Raw genomic sequence first — 17,343 nt, 5'->3', positions numbered from 1 at the left:
GTAAAGATCCATCAGCATGGAGCCTCTTCATGCAATTTATACTAACATGACTCAAGCGGCAGTGCCACAAGTAAGTTGTACTATCATCATTAACTCGTATCTTTTGGCACCAATGTGTAACACTACAATCGAGATTCAATAAACCATTGAAGGTGATTATTCAAGTAAATAGAGTAACCATTATTCTCTTTGAATGAATAATCGTATTGCAATAAACACGATCCAATCATGTTCATGCTTAACGCAAGCACCAAATAACAATTATTTAGGTTCAACACCAATCCCGATGGTAGAGGGAGCGTGCGATGTTTGATCATATCAACCTTGGAAACACTTCCAACACGTATTGTCACCTCGCCTTTAGCTAGTCTCCGTTTATGCCGTAGCTTTCATTTCGCGTTTACTAATCACTTAACAACCGAACCGGTATCCAATACCCTCGTGCTACTAGGAGTACTAGTAAAGTACACATCAACATTATGTATATCAAATATACTTCTCTCGACTTTTGCCAGCCTTCTTATCTACCAAGTATCTAGAGTTGCTCCCCCTCAGTGACTGTTCCCCTTATTACAGAAGCACTTAGTCTCGGGTTTGGGTTTAATCTTGGGTCTCTTCATTAGCGCAGCAACTGTTTTGCCGTTTCACGAAGTATCCCTTCTAGCCCTCGCCTTTCTTGAAACTTAGTGGTTTTTCGAACCATCAACTATTGATGCTCCTTCTTGATTTCTACTTTCAAAGTGTCAAACGTCGCGAATCGCTCAAGGATCATTGTATCTATCCTTGATATGTTATAGTTCATCACGAAGCTCTCAAAGCTTGGTGGCAGTGACTTTTGGAGAACCATCACTATCTCATCTGGAAGATTAGCTCCCACTTGATTCAAGTGATTGTCGTACTCAGACAATCTGAGCACAGGCTCAACGATTGAGCTTTTCTCCTTTACTTTGTGGTCAAAGAATCTTGTTGGAGGTCTCGTACCTCTTAACAAGGGCACAAGCATGAAATCACAATTTCATCTCTTTAGAACATCACTTATGTTCCGTGACGTTTTAAAACGTTTTCGGTGCCTTGCTTCTAAGCCATTAAGTACTTTGTACTGAACTATCGTGTAGTCATCAGAAACGTGTATGTCGGATGTTCACAGCATCCACAGACGACGCTCGAGGTGCAGCACACCGAGTGGTGCATTAAGGACATAAGCCTTCTGCGCAACAATGAGGACAATCCTCGGTTTTACAGACTCAGTCTGTAAAGTTTGCTATTATCAATTTTCAACTAAATTTTCTCTAGGAACATATAAAAAACAGTAGAGCTATAGCGCAAGCTACATCGTAATTCGCAAAGACCATTAGACTATGTTCATGACAATTAGTTCAATTAATCATATTATTTAAGAACTCCCACTCAAAAAGTACATCTCTCTAGTCATTTGAGTGGTACATGATCCAAATCCGCTATCTCAAGTCCGATCATCACGTGAGTTGTGTATAGTTTCAGTGGTAAGCATCTCTATGCTAATCATATCAACTATACGATTCATGCTCGACCTTTCGGTCTCATGTGTTCCGAGGCCATGTCTGCACATGCTAGGCTCGTCAAGCTTAACCCGAGTGTTCCGCGTGCGCAACTGTTTTGCACCCGTTGTATGTGAACGTTGAGTCTATCACACCCGATCATCACGTGGTGTCTCGAAACGACAAACTGTAGCAACGGTGCACAGTCGGGGAGAACACAATTTCGTCTTGAAATTTTTAGTGAGAGATCACCTCATAATGCTACCGTCGTTCTAAGCAAAATAAGGTGCATAAAAGGATTAACATCACATGCAATTCATAAGTGACATGATATGGCCATCATCACGTGCTTCTTGATCTCCATCACCAAAGCACCGGCACGATCTTCTTGTCACCGGCGCCACACCATGATCATCCATCAACGTGTTGCCATCGGGGTTGTCGTGCTACTCATGCTATTACTACTAAAGCTACATCCTAGCAAAATAGTAAACGCATCTGCAAGCACAAACGTTAGTATAAAGGCAACCCTATGGCTCCTGCCGGTTGCCGTACCATCGACGTGCAAGTCGATATTTCTATTACAACATGATCATCTCATACATCCAATATATCACATCACATCGTTGGCCATATCACATCACAATCATACCCTGCAAAAACAAGTTAGACGTCCTCTAATTTTGTTTTTGCATGTTTTACGTGGTGACCAAGGGTATCTAGTAGGATCGCATCTTACTTACGCAAACACCACAGCGGAGATATATGAGTTGCTATTTAACCTCATCCAAGGACCTCCTCGGTCAAATCCGATTCAACTAAAGTTGGAGAAACCGACACTTGCCAGTCATCTTTGAGCAAAGGGGGTTACTCGTAACGATGAAACCAGTCTCTCGTAAGCGTACGAGTAATGTCGGTCCAAGCCGCTTCAATCCAACAATACCGCGGAATCAAGAAAAGACTAAGGAGGGCAGCAAAACGCACATCACCGCCCACAAAAACTTTTGTGTTCTACTCGAGAAGACATCTACGCATGAACCTAGCTCATGATGCCACTGTTGGGGAACGTCGCATGGGAAACAAAATTTTCCTACGCGCACGAAGACCTATCATGGTGATGTCCATCTACGAGAGGGGATGAGTGATCTACGTACCCTTGCAGACCGTACAGCAGAAGCGTTAGAGAATGCGGTTGATGTAGTGGAACGTCCTCACGTCCCTCAATCCGCCCCGCGAACTATCCTGCGATCAGTCCCACGATCTAGTACCGAACGGACGGCACCTCCGCGTTCAGCACACGTACAGCTCGACGATGATCTCGGCCTTCTTGATCCAGCAAGAGAGACGGAGAGGTAGAAGAGTTCTCCGGCAGCGTGACGGCGCTCCGGAGGTTGCTGATGACCTTGTCTCAGCAGGGCTCCGCCCGAGCTCCGCAGAAACGCGATCTAGAGGAAAAACCCTCGAGGTATGTGGTCGGGCTGCCGTGGAAAAGTCGTCTCAAATCAGCCCTAAAACCTCCGTATATATAGGTGGGAGGGAGGGGTCTTGCCTTGGGGCTCAAGGAGCCCCAAGGGGGTCGGCCGAGTCCAAGGGGGAGGACTCTCCCCCCCAAACCGAGTTGGACTAGGTTTGGTGGGAGGGAGTCCCCCTTCCTTCCCACCTCCTCCTTTTGTTTTCTCTCTTGATTTTCTTCTCCTTGGCGCATAGGGCACTTGTGGTCTGTCCCACCATCCCACTAAGTGCTGGTGTGTCTCCCCCAAGGCCTATGGGCTTCCCCGGGGTGGGTTGCCCCCCCGGTGAACTCCCGGAACCCATTCGTCATTCCCGGTACATTCCCGGCAACTCCGAAAACCTTCCGGTAATCAAATGAGGTCATCCTATATATCAATCTTCGTTTCCGGACCATTCCGGAAACCCTCGTGACGTCCGTGATCTCATCCGGGACTCCGAACAACATTCGGTAACCAACCATATAACTCAAATACGCATAAAACAACGTCGAACCTTAAGTGTGCAGACCCTGCGGGTTCGAGAACTATGTAGACATGACCCGAGAGACTCCTCGGTCAATATCCAATAGCGGGACTTGGAAGCCCATATTGGATCCTACATATTCTACGAAGATCTTATCGTTTGAACCTCAGTGCCAAGGATTCGTATAATCCCGTATGTCATTCCCTTTGTCCTTCGGTATGTTACTTGCCCGAGATTCGATCGTCAGTATCCGCATACCTATTTCAATCTCGTTTACCGGCAAGTCTCTTTACTCGTTCCGTAATACAAGATCCTGCAACTTACACTAAGTTACATTGCTTGCAAGGCTTATGTGTGATGTTGTATTACCGAGTGGGCCCCGAGATACCTCTCCGTCACACGGAGTGACAAATCCCAGTCTTGATCCATACTAACTCAACTAACACCTTCGGAGATACCTGTAGAGCATCTTTATAGTCACCCAGTTACGTTGCGACGTTTGATACACACAAAGCATTCCTCCGGTGTCAGTGGGTTATATGATCTCATGGTCATAGAAACAAATACTTGACATGCAGAAAACAGTAGCAACAAAATGACACGATCAACATGCTACGTCTATTAGTTTGGGTCTAGTCCATCACATGATTCTCCTAATGATGTGATCCTGTTATCAAGTGACAACACTTGCCTATGGCCAGGAAACCTTGACCATCTTTGATCAATGAGCTAGTCAACTAGAGGCTTACTAGGGACAGTGTTTTGTCTATGTATCCACACAAGTATTGTGTTTCCAATCAATACAATTATAGCATGGATAATAAACGATTATCATGAACTAAGAAATATAATAATAACTAATTTATTATTGCCTCTAGGGCATATTTCCAACAACATATTCATAGTGTAAGTGCTAAAAGATGCAAGGTTGATAATGATAGTCCCACATACTTGTGGCAGTGACGCCTTGGTTATATCCGCGTAAAGCGCATGAAGAAACTCCATACTGATGGACTTTTGGAGTCTCTTTATTTGGAATCATCTAACACGTGTGAACCGTGCCTCGTGGGCAAGATGACCAAGACTCCGTTCTCCGGAACAATGGAGCGAGCAACTAACTTGTTGGAAATAATGCATACCGATGTATCCAGTCCAATGAGCGTTGAAGCTCGCGGTGGCTATCGTTATGTTCTCACCCTCACTTATGATTTAAGTAGATATGGGTATGTCTACTTGATGAAGCACAAGTCTGAAACCTTTGAAAAGTTCAAGGAATTTCAGAGTGAGGTGGAGAATGAACGCGACAAGAAAATAAAGTTCCTACGATCTGATCGTGGAGGAGAATATTTGAGTCATGAGTTCGGCACACACCTAAGGAAATGTGGAGTTCTTTCACAACTCACGCCGCCTGGCACACCGCAGCGCAACGGTGTGTCTGAACGTCGTAATTGCACTTTATTGGATATGGTGTGATCTATGATGTCTCTTACCGTTATACCATTATCATTTTGGGGATATGCATTGGCAACTGCCGCATTCACTTTAAATAGGGCACCGTCTGAATCCGTTGAGACGACACCGTATGAATTATGGTTTGGCAAGAAACCTAAGCTATCGTTTCTTAAAGTTTGGGGTTGCGATGCTTATGTGAAGAAACTTCAACCAGAGAAGCTCGAACCCAAAGCGGAAAAATGTGTCTTCATAGGATACCCTAAGGAAACTATTGGGTACACCTTCTATCTTAGATCCGAAGGCAAGATCTTTGTTGCTAAGAATGAATCCTTTCTAGAGAAAGAGTTTCTCTCGAAAGAAGTGGGAGGAAAATAGAACTTGATGAGGTAGTTGTACCTCCTCTTGAACCGGAAAGTAACACAGCGCAAGAAAATGTTTGTGAGGCGCCTGAACCGGCTAGAGAAGAAGTTAATGATGATGATCATGACACTTCGGATCAAGCTGCTATTGAACCACAAACGGCGACAAGGGTACGTTCCGCACCAAAATGGTACGACAAACCTGTCATGGAAATCATGTTGGTGGACAACAGTACCTGAAAAGGACTAAAGATATGTTTCTCGTTTATGGAGGTGCCGAAGAACTCGTCGTAAAGGGTTATGTCGATGCTAGCTTCGACACAGATCCGGATAACTCCAAGTCACAAACCGGATACATCTATGTTTTGAATAATGGGGTAGTTAGCTGATGCAGTTGCAAGCAAAGCGTCGTGGCGGCATCTACATGTGAAGCGGGGTACATAGCATCTACATGTGAAGCGTCGGGCCCGATGACTCTGTTCTCTAACAACACTGGAGCTAGTGCTATTGCAAAGGAGCACAGGTTTCACAAGAAGACCAAGCACATCAAGCACCGCTTTAACTCCAATCGTGGATATATCCAGGATGGAGATATAGATATTTGTAAAGTACATAGATCTGAATGTCGTAGACCCGTTGACTAAACCTCTTCCACGGGAAAAGCATGATCAACACCAGAACTCTATGGGTGTTCGATTCATCACAATGTAACTAGATTATTGACTCTAGTGCAAGTGGGAAACTGTTGGAAATATGTCCTAGAGGCAATAATAAAGTTGTTATTATTATATTTCTAGTTCATGATAATTGTCTATTATTCATGCTATAATTGTATTAACCAGAAACCGTAATACACGTGTGAATATATAGATCGCAATGTGTCCCTAGTGAGCCTCTAGTTGACTAGCTCGTTGATCAATTGATGATCATGGTTTCTTGATCATGGACAATGGATGTCATTCATAATGGGATCACATCATTGGGGAATGATGTGATGGACAAGACCCAATCCTAAGCATAGCACTAGATCGTGTTGTTCGTCTGCTAAAGTTTTTCTAATGTAAATATCATTTCCTTAGAGACCGTGAGATTGTGCAACTCCCGGATACCGTAGGAGTGCTTTGGGTGTACCAAACGTCACAACGTAACTGGGTGATTATAAAGGTGCACTACGGGTATCTCCGAAAGTGTGTGTTGGGTTGTACGAATCGAGACCCGGATTTGTCACTCCGTGTGACGGAGAGGTATCTCTGGGCCCACTCGGTAATCCATCATCATATTGATCTCAGTGTGACTAAAGAGTTAGTCACGGAATGATGTCTTACGAAACGAGTAAAGAGACTTGCAGGTAACGAGATTGAACAAGGTATAGGGATACCGATGATCGAATCTCGGGCAAGTATCTTACCGTTAGACAAAGGGACTTGCATACGGGGTTGATTGAAGCCTTGACATCGTGGTTCATCCGATGAGATCATCGTGGAACATGTGGGAATCAACATGGATATCGAGAGCCCGCTTTTGGTTATTCACCGAAGAGATGTCTCGGTCATGTCTGCATGACTCTCGAGCCCGTGGTTGTAGGGAAATAGTGTACGTGGTTACCGAAGGTTGTTCGGAGTCTTGGATGAGATCCCGGATGTAACGAGGAGCTCTGGAATGGTCCGGAGGTGAAGATTGATATATAGGATGTGAGGTTTCGGACATCGGAAGTGTTTCGGGCGTCACCGATAATGTACCGGGACCACCGCAAGGGTTTCGGGGGTCCACCGGGAGGGGCTACCAGCCCCAAGAGGCTATATGGGCCAAAAGGTGGAAGGAGACCAGCCCAAAGTGGGCTGGTGCGCCCTCCCCTCTCAACCAAGGCGCAAGGAGAGGTGGAGGGGGCAAACCCTAGGCGCAGAGGGGCCCAAGGCCCACCTAGGGCGCCGCCCTCCTCTCCACCTTGGCCGCCAGCCCTACCTGGCCATCTAGGGCTGCCGCCACCCCTAGGGAGGGAACCATAGGGGTGCGCACCCTCTCTCCCTCCCTCCTATAAATACCCAAGTTTTGGGGCTGATTTGAGACACGAAAACTCTCTCTCTCGGCGCAGACCTTCCTCTCTCTTTCCTCGTCCTACGCATAGCTTAGCGAAGCTCTGCTGGAGAACCACGTAGCTCCACCGTTACCACGCCGTCGTGCTGCCGGAGTTCTCTCCCTCAACCTCTCCTTCCTCCTTGCTGGTTCAAGGTGTTGGAGACGTCACCGGATTGCGCGTGTGTTGAACGCGGAGGTGACGTAGTTCGGCACATAGATCGAAATCCACCGCGATCTGAATCTCTGCGAGTACGACTCCACCAACCGCGTTCGTAGTAACGCTTCTGCTTAGCGATCTTCAAAGTTATGAAGATGCTCTACAACCTCTCTCGTTGCTGGTTTCTCCATAGATAGATCCTTGTATGGCGTAGGAAATTTTTGAAATTACTACGAACCCCAACATAAATGTGGCGCAAGGGTGGAGGATGTGGAACGGCTTGTGTAGTGTATGTGTGTTAGCCGGCTGTTGTCGCCTTTAAACAACGGATTCCGGTGAGGCAAGGTGTCGAGGTGCATCAATGCGCGGTGCAAGAGTTGGTTTCTTGGACGGCGAGCCTGCTTAATGACGGCATATGGGCGGACGGGGCATTGGACGTGCGTGGCAGATATCCCCCCGCATTCGAGTAATGCGTTGCCGATAATGAACGGGTGTTTTTTGCTTTGCCCTTATAAGATTGGTGTCCTTTGTAGTTTTTGTTTTCATGTTTACCCGTCTGTCTTCTTGTGTACACAGACCATTGCTAGAACTAAATGTAAGCGGTCTCTCGCACTAGGACCATCAGCATATCGTCAGAAACTTGCACAACCTAACAATCTTGTCATACATTCACAATTTCATACACAAAATATTTTGCGGTCTCCAGTTCCTATCAATTCATATGCATCTCATCATACATTGGAACATTGCATGGAGCAGCAGGCAATTCCTGACTTTTTCCATGTATGTTTATCATCTTATCACGTGAAGCACATATGCTAATTGCGCACGATGTAAGTCAACATCGTACGTGAAAACCCTACCAAAAACTAATGCACTGCATTTTATATACAATATTATATGATAGAATGCATGATTTAGAAGAGCAACATCTTTGTATAGTCCTCAAGGACGGGGAGCTTCTGCTCGTTGTCGTAGCCATACATGACGCGGACCATTCTCGCAAAGTTTAGTGATGCTGTGATGAAGCTATGCGATAGTGTTGACTTTGTCCCACAGAAGCATACCCTGTTAAGACCCTCCCATTCACTCCCGATCATCTCAAGCATGTGCTTCTTTGCATCACCACGAGGATTTTCTCTTTGGTACAACTCCTTGTATGATCCATCTAGCCCATTTTGTGATTCATCCTGCATGAGACGAATAACAAAAATGTTAGATCACGTCTTATTTTGTCAATATTGACATGGATGTTGACCCACCATGCTACGAACTGAATGAATTTATCATAGTGCTAATTCTAAATTCATATGTGATAAAGTTCCTGGTGTGTTCATACCTTTGCAGTACCCATGTCGTCCCAAAGCCTCATGATTTTTGCAGGGTAGGAGATGACTCGATGGATGTCGTCATTCTTGCCCTCGTTTAATTCATGTCCCAACATGAAGAAAAGATGCATGAATAAAAGTGGAGCTCCTGAAGTGATAATCCCGTTTCTTAGATAGTCCTCGGATGTAGGGATCTGATCAGTAGATAACCATTTTCCCTCGATCACGAATCCATCAAACAAAGTTGCCCACTGTTAGAAGGAAAAATTCAAACATGTAAATTTAATTCTTCCACTGTTATTTTACGTTCTATTAATTTTGTAAATACAACTAGGTAATTGCACATGTGTTGCAATAGGGGCACATATATTTTGTATGTAATCATCATGATTTACGTACCGTTTTAGTGTAAGTTGATTACAAAATAAAAAGAAACTTTAGCTGATAACTGAATCAATACTTATTACTTATTGGCTTGGCAAAGAAAATAATGTTATTTTATATGATAAGCCATTAAAATATGGGATAGTTGGAACGATTCAAGGAAAGTCGGTTTGGGAAGATTCGTAAAACAGGAAATGGTGGAGGTGACATGGGAATGGAGATACTGGACGGAAGATAGGAACATGAGAGAACCTTACTTAGAAGAGATTACTCACAAAATTACATATATAGTAGACATTTTTGGGGTGGTACCATTGTTATATTTAGTTACTTAGGAAAAATCTAATTAAAGAGAAATGAAGAACCATCACGGTAGACATACCTCTTTCTTGAGATGATTGATAGGGTTCACTCCATGCTCTTTTCTGACCATATCGGCGATATCACATGTGATAGTGTAAATGGCCTTGTAACATGATATCATGTAGCTCGGGAGTGAATCAACAGCTGCAAGATCCCACCTGTGAACAATGTGTAATTTGTTTGTGATATTTTGATAAAAAGAACATGTTTCTATCATGTATAAAGTCTGAAGCTTAAGTAATCCTTGAGTTTGTATTCCATTAGCAAAGTAGATGCCATTTTGGACATAAACAATCTCTAATATGAAACATTTTTTTTGTTTGAATATACAATTAATATTAATAAAATTACTCATAAAGACATAATCTTCAATTCAAACGAATATTAGAACATCTGCATATATTATATGTCGGTTTTAAAGAAGTTTGAATATCTGATTGGACATATTTAATACGTCATTTCCTTACAAAAAAGGCAACTATATTGCTTCCTAATCGTATTAACCATATATATTATGGAAACAATAATGCTCACATTTTGATCGCCTCATTAAAGAGGGAAAGCTCCTCTTGTGTGGCGACAAGATCAAAGATGTCATCCACAATGTAGACCATGGATATGACCTTTGTGATCTCAATCCGATATCTAGAGAAGGAGAAGCCCTCGAGGACGGTCATGGGCCACATGTACCACTTAAGAACTTGGTCCCTTGCGGCCGGTATTTCTTGAGCCAATCCTAGATCCATCCACCATCTGTGTGAAAAGGAATTTTCATATAGTTACAGCCACCACTCTTTTAATTGTGGCAATATGTGAGTAATTAAAAATGTTTATTTATCAAATTTGGCCAAGAGATCTAGTGTTTCCCTCTTATCATGAGAATGCACATATTTTCCACCTTTTACAAAATTAATCATTGGGGACTAGTAGTTTATTATATTTATACCTCTTAACCTCTTGCATTTCCCACTGATGCTGCAACTTCTTAATCGTAAACTCTGCAAGTGCCAAGTTCTCAATTGCCATGTTCCTGGTGGGCATGTTCTGGAGGTAGCTTAGATGGTGCCTTGCTTTGTATTGCATCTGGCTCACATGATAGGGGTGGTCAAGTGAGCGCCTCACATATCTTCCAAGGTTCGGCTCCAAGTATTTAATTGCGTTTCTAAGATGCTTGCTTGAGAATTCATTTGCCTTGTAGAGTGATGATTCTCCCACATTGAGGTGCGACATGTCTTGCAAGCTGAGCAACCCTCTAATGTCTTTGCTGAGCCCAATGTTGAATTCACCATTATCATTTTTGAACTTCCGAAGCACATCGTCTGCCAAGTTGTTGAGAAGGGATCTTAGGCACATGTCATAAATAATGAGTACAGTATGTCTCCAGCGAGGTGCTTATACACTCCAGAAGGAAACATTAAACCTTAGGTTAGACTTGGCTACTCTAAGATATTTTTCCAGCAAACTTATCGCGTAAAACTTATTTCATAGACCAAATTGCACTCAAGGTTCCCAAACTTGTTTGTTTATCTCTCTCGAGGCACTAAAGTTGTATTTTACTGACCTGCCGAAACATAATATCCAGCTTCTCGCATCAGCCTCAGGGAAAGGGTTGCGTCAAGCAGATCATTGCTATGGATGAGGTCTGTACACGAGCCCATGATGGTGTCGATCTCGTCTTGGAAATAGTGATCGATGCAGAGGCGCTTGAGGTGATCAACAGTGGTCAATAAGCCTCGTCTACTTGTCGGATGCTGATGCAGCAATGCTTGAACATTCGTTAGGCTTTCCTGGTATGTTGCAGAGAGACATCAAACTTCTTCTTCAAAAGAATATATACAATGTTTACAGTACTTTGATCATTAATATAGGGTTTCGGTTGATAGTACATACCAATATTTAGATTTACCATTAAAAGTACACTCATAATAATGTTTGTTTATACATTTTATAAACATCTTTCCAAAATTAATGGGATAATATGGTTCCTAGTTCCTCGTAGGACCAAGTCGTTTCTTTCCTTTTACTGGAAGGTGAAAGCTTATGACGACATGCTTGTACTAGGCTCAACATTATAGCTTGATAGGTTTCAACTCGATCCCTTGTGTAATACTTCTTCGTCTCAAAAATTTTGTTTTAGATTTGTTTAGGTACGAATGTATCTAGTCATGTGTTGGTATTTAGATACATCCGTTTCTAAACAAATTAAAGAGAAGAAGTTTAGGATAAAGGTAGTAATTAGAAACGAAGACATAAACACGCATGCTAATTTGCATATACGGGCCATAACAATATATACCTGGAAATCAAAATCATGGGACAGCTCATGTGACGCAGGCTCCCGCCCAGGACAAATCACTGTTGACGGGCGGAAGAAGGCACGGTTGGGTCCGCTCCGGCCACCATTCCCGGCCACTGGTGAAGCTGAATGGTGTAGTGGCTGAACGGAGAAGGAGAAGAAGACATGCGCAGCAGCCATCGGTTGCTTAATTAACACGGGATGACTGCTGCTGCCTTGTTACTGATCGACTAAGTAGGCTAACTGGCTAGACGTGGTCTGGGTGATATGAGACGAACAAGTAGCTGCTGCTGCCTTGTCTTTGGATATGAGCAATGCAGGAATGCCATCTAGATTTATAGGGAGGGGGATGCGAGTGGCTGCAGCTGCGTCGATCCATCCTACACCGAGTGAGTGGTGTGTGCAGTTGGACTATGCATGCGCCACAGGTGAGTCATGTGCAAAATTCAGTAAACATGGACGATTGTAGCATACGTCATGCATGATTAGTTAATTAGTCCAAGTTTCATAAGTACATGCACAGTCCATTATTGTAGAAAAGGCCAGATTAATAATTTACTTGTCACGTGATGCATGCACTTATCAAACTTCGTTTTTCGCCTACAGGTATATAGGGTTTTTAGGGAGAATCTCCAACAGTTTCCTTAAAAATGTACCCATAAAACCAGTCTTTTAGACTTCCCATAATTTTTAGGGAAAGTTATTTAGAAGCAACTTTTGCCAATTTCCATAAAACTTCTTCCGCTAAATCTATTTCACTTTTAATTTTATTAAACAAATCTAGCTAAATGGTGTAGGGCCTGCCAGTCAGTGACACACGCATCACATCAATCAGCGAGCTGTGGCGTGAGGCGGTGATTTTGCTGGTAGAGGGCCGACCGGGCGCGTGGTGACTGCCAACGAGGGGCAGCAAACGATGGTAGTGGCATGAGGGACGGAGAGCAGTGCGTCGGCGGCGCGGCATTCCGGTGGGACTCGTGCAAAAGTTTCACACGGTTACTAGCCCGTCAAAAAGATTCAAGAAGATCATAAAGGTTTACTGAAACTGCTGGGGAGATGCTTTGTCCTTAACTTGGGGTAAACGATGGTTAATACAGAGATAGGGGAATTGGGTGAGTTGCTCTGGCTTGACGGGCACATAACCCGTCTTTGCTGTCAGCATGAATAAAGCGTCAACAAATTACGATGAGCATTCTTATGGTATTTTTATTTGTATACGAGAAGCAGTTCCATCATATTTCTTCTGTATCATAATATTTTTTGTTGAGGAGAACTAGGTAGTCTATTTCTCTTCAACAAAGTATTCCTTGCGTTTCAATTTTTTTGTCTTAGATTTGTTTAGAAATAGATGTACTGTCGTGGGTATAAGTCTGACAGTAGATGTGTAGGGTATGAAAGGATGGGCAGAGCCTTAGCTACAGCAAGGATGTATGAGTTCAGGCCCCTCTACGGTGGAGGTAAAAGCCCTATGTCTCAGTGCTCTTGGGAGCTAGTGTCGAGTGGAATATAGGATTATAGTAAATGCGAACCCCTGCATCATGGGGAAGGGCGGCTTATATAAAGTGCGCTGCCCTTCATAATGGCCCGGTGGACAGGGGTAGCATATAGTGCCGAATAAATGCCTACGTTACAGGTAACATATGACTTAAATGTTAATAATGGTGTATGAAAACGTATGACCGTTGCCTTCCTGGGAGGTTACGATGTACATAGTCGAATTCAGTTGGTACGTTAAATATGCTCCGAGTGTTCGTCATCGATTGGATGATGGGAGGAATCCTTAGTTCAGTCGGAACTATCTAGGACTTTGTCTTCTATGAAGGGTAGTCCTTGGGTAGGACCTATAGGGCAGGCTTATGACCCTATCGTGGGACTATAACCCATCATGTACCATCAAAATATTAAAACATGACTAGGTACATTCATATTTAGACAAATCTAAGACAATAATTTTAAGACGAAGGAAGTATTTAGAAAGAAAGGGAGTAAACGTTTACTCGTTTCCTCTCGCTTTGAGCGCGTGTAAGTACGATGTGTGTGTGTATGATCGCGATGAACCGGACAAAATCGCGAAATCGTGCGCACAGCAGTACGTACGTCCGGTTTGTCCCTGCAGCTAGCTATGACTAGTTAGATGCGGAGATCCACACATCTCATGTACGTATATACGCCCGTACGTCCAGCTCCTCTAGCTATATACACGAGGAGTACAAAGGAACATGCGTCATTATCGCATGGCGTGTTCTGCCACGTGAACGTCTCGATCTGCCGCGTGGAGAGAGAGGGCAATGGAAAAGTCTACTGATGCGCGACTTTTCGATCGGCATCCTCGAATTCTTCATCTAAAAAGCTATCACTATCATAAGATGAATCCCTTGGCAGAGTTACCATGTTATTCTATCAACCCTGTTCTAGTGCTGCTCCCTCATGGGCAGCCCGGGACCAAACCCGGCCAACCACCCCATCCCACCCTCCTCCCGTCACGCCGCTGGCTGGCTCCTCAAGCCCGCCCGACATCGGTGCCAGGGGGACTCTTCTCCCTATCGCTTCTGAGCCGTGAAAGTGAACGCTATAATTTATTTAGCACTAGAGTCATAAAGACTTGTGTGAACATATTTGTAATATCAACCGATGATAAGTAAATTCTCAATCTACTGAGCCATATGCGTTTTTAACATGGAACTAATGTAGCCTTAAATTCCACCACACAAGTGCACTCAGGCTTTGGTCCTTGCTAATAACATCCCTGTCTCTTGGGTGTCCTACCCGAACAAAAGGAATCTTGTATGAGGAAGCGGTTCCATATATAAGGACATAAACATGTAGAGGAGAGGGACATAGAAAATGATATATGCATGTTCACTGGACCGACAATAACATATTGTTCTGGATGCTACCTGGATCTGATCTGAGCATTTTTGCGATGGGTGGCCACCGCACCTCGACGCTGTACCTAGCAATTGGGGGCTATTGCACAATTTAATATAAAAAACACTTAAAATTAACATTAACCGGATGATTTCTGAGAAAATCATCTGCGTCCAGCCGACGCCATACGTCACGGCGGGACCATGCAAGACGGACTGCATTTCTTCTCCAGAACCACTCGTTTTCTATCGTTACCTCGTCTCCTATGTCTCTCCTTCTCCTACCTCTCTGACCAGCTCCTCCGATCATCTCACCGCGAGGCAGCGCTGCTGCTGCGCACACCCTGGCGCTGCAACGAAGCGTCGCCGGGGTCGTTGGAGCTCCATGCGCGGCTGAAATAGAGCTTCGTCCGCGCTGCAATGAAACATCCCCGAGGTCGTTGGAGCTCCACGCACGCACTAGTAGAAAACAGGGCTTCGGTTCATTCTTGAAATCCCATTAATTCCGATTCACTCACGAACCGGGACCCATGAAGGCATCGGTACCGGTTCGTGTGGCCAGGGCGCCGGCCGGGCCTCGTGGGCCACTCGTCTCGGTTCGTCTAACTCCTTTGGTGTCGGTTCCAGACACGAAGCGGGACCAATGGGCCTCGCTCCTGGCTCACAATGGTTGGCCTATATATAACCCCTGCCCGTGAGCAGAGCAGTGCACTGCTTTGTTTTTTTGGTCGGCCGTGGGAGAGCTTTGTGGTGCTCTAGCTCACCTCCTATGCACATGAGGTGTTTGATGAAATGCCCGAGCCACACTTAAGCTTTCTCCTCTCGAAGCTCCTTGTCCAAGCTCCATTTTCCTCAAGATTTGTCTAGGTTTGGAGGTACGTCCTGTCCCGTCCCCATCCTCACCGCCGTCGATCGCCCGCGCCCATCTCTGTGACGGCACCACCGTGGTTAGCCTCTTCTTCTTATCTTCTTTCTAAAAGAAAAAAGTTCTTACTTGTATGATTTAGATAGATACTTGTGTAATTTTCTTATTTTTTTATTGTTTGTTATTATATAGTGCGATAATTTTGGATTCGCCTCCGTCGGCCGTCGTCCTGTTTATGATCGGATGTGGTATATATTATCTTTTATAACTATTTGTTTTATTTAGTGTTTATGACAATTATGCCGACCAACGTGACATAGATTTTTTAATCTAGGAGGTATATGAACCGGAAATTCTAACCGACATAGAAATTCTTGTTGAGAAGTTAAATCTGGCTGAAAAATAAAATAATTACTTAAAAGAAAAATTACAAAGAGTTGAGGAGGAGAATATGAAATGGGAGTTGGATATTGCCGATGTCATCTACGATGACAAGATCAAGATGAATGCAATGCACTTGAAGATTAGAAAGATTAGAAAATATGACATTCATACTGAGGCTTGGTATCATTATGTCATTGGATCAATTGGTACCTTAGTTGCGGTTATGATCGCATTTGTTCTTGCATTTAAATTTTGTAGTTTCAATGTATGTTTTAATTAGATGCTCTAGAGAGCTATATGTTGTTCAATAATGAGAACTATGTATGAACGTTATGTATTTATTTTGGTCACTACTGTACTTTGGATTTGATGTGATGATGAATTTCTATTAATTTGGTCACTTCTCTATTCATGATATGTTGTAGTGATTTTTAATACACTTTATTATATAACGCACGTAGATGAACCGGCAATGGATGTATGGTGACCGACGCACCTCCGAGTATATTAAGGGCCTGCATAATTTTCTTGAAGCGGCTGAGGCAAACAAGCAGAATGGTTTTATGCATTGTCCATGTACTGTCTGTGGGAATACGAAGGCTTTCTCCAACTCTAAAACCCTACACTTCCACCTTCTTGAGAAGGGTTTTATACCACACTATAATGTTTGGACCAAGCACGGAGAAAGAGGGGTTATGATGGAAGACAAAGAAGAAGAAGAGGATGATGACAACTACCCGCCCCCTGAATACGGTGATGCTGCAATCAGGGAAGCTGAAGATCAAGAGGAACCATACGATGTGCCTGATGATGATCTTCGCCGGGTCATTGTTGATGCACAGAGAGAATGCGAAAGTGAAAGGGAGACAATGGTGTATCTGACAAGGGATTTAGTTCGCTATTGAAAATAAAGAAGGAGAAGCTTCCAAAGGATAACGAATTGCCCGACAGTACGTACGAAGCAAAGAAGGTTCTATGCCCTCTAGGATTGGAGGTGCAGAAGATACATGCATGCACTAATGACTACATCCTCTACCGCGGTGGGTATGAGGATTTGAACGCATGCTCGGTATGCGGTGCATTACGGTATAAGATCAAAAGAGATGAACCTGGTGATGTTGAGGGTCAGCGCACCAGGAAGAGGGTTTCTGCCAAGGTGATGTGGTATGCTCCTATAATACCATGGTTGAAACGTCTGTTCAGAAACAAAAAGCATGCCGAGTTGATGCAATGGCACATAAAAGATCCTAAGAAAGATGGGAAGTTGAGAGCACCCGCTGACAGGTCGTAGTGGAGAAAGATCGGGAGAAAGTGGAGCGAC

At 43.9% G+C, this 17,343-nt stretch overlaps 1 protein-coding gene across 1 annotated transcript; it reads right to left on the bottom strand.

The window, feature by feature from the left end:
* Positions 1 to 8,180: 8,180 nt before the first annotated feature.
* On the bottom strand, positions 8,181 to 12,198 carry LOC123402512 (S-(+)-linalool synthase, chloroplastic-like). Its single transcript, XM_045096432.1, has 7 exons — positions 11,907 to 12,198; positions 11,172 to 11,397; positions 10,557 to 10,929; positions 10,145 to 10,363; positions 9,630 to 9,768; positions 8,875 to 9,114; positions 8,181 to 8,725 (listed from the first exon to the last, which is right to left on the bottom strand). The coding sequence occupies exons 1-7, from the start codon at positions 12,084 to 12,086 to the stop codon at positions 8,453 to 8,455; spliced, it is 1,650 nt and encodes a 549-aa protein (XP_044952367.1). The 5' UTR covers positions 12,087 to 12,198; the 3' UTR covers positions 8,181 to 8,452.
* Between the last annotated feature and the right edge of the window lie 5,145 nt (positions 12,199 to 17,343).

Source organism: Hordeum vulgare, chromosome 6H, assembly GCF_904849725.1.
Source record: "Hordeum vulgare subsp. vulgare chromosome 6H, MorexV3_pseudomolecules_assembly, whole genome shotgun sequence".
Taxonomy (NCBI): Eukaryota; Viridiplantae; Streptophyta; class Magnoliopsida; order Poales; family Poaceae; genus Hordeum; species Hordeum vulgare.
This window is presented reverse-complemented; position numbering and strand designations above follow the sequence as displayed.

Coding starts and splice junctions, on each gene's coding strand:
- LOC123402512 (XM_045096432.1), bottom strand. CDS start 12,086: ATGGCTGCTGCGCATGTCTTCTTCTCCTTCTCCGTTCAGCCACTACAC. Junction 10,930..11,171: donor TGGATATTATGTTTCGGCAG/GTCAGTAAAATA, acceptor ACAACTTGGCAG/ACGATGTGCTTCGGAAGTTC. Junction 9,115..9,629: donor TCAATCATCTCAAGAAAGAG/GTATGTCTACCG, acceptor TCCTTCTAACAG/TGGGCAACTTTGTTTGATGG.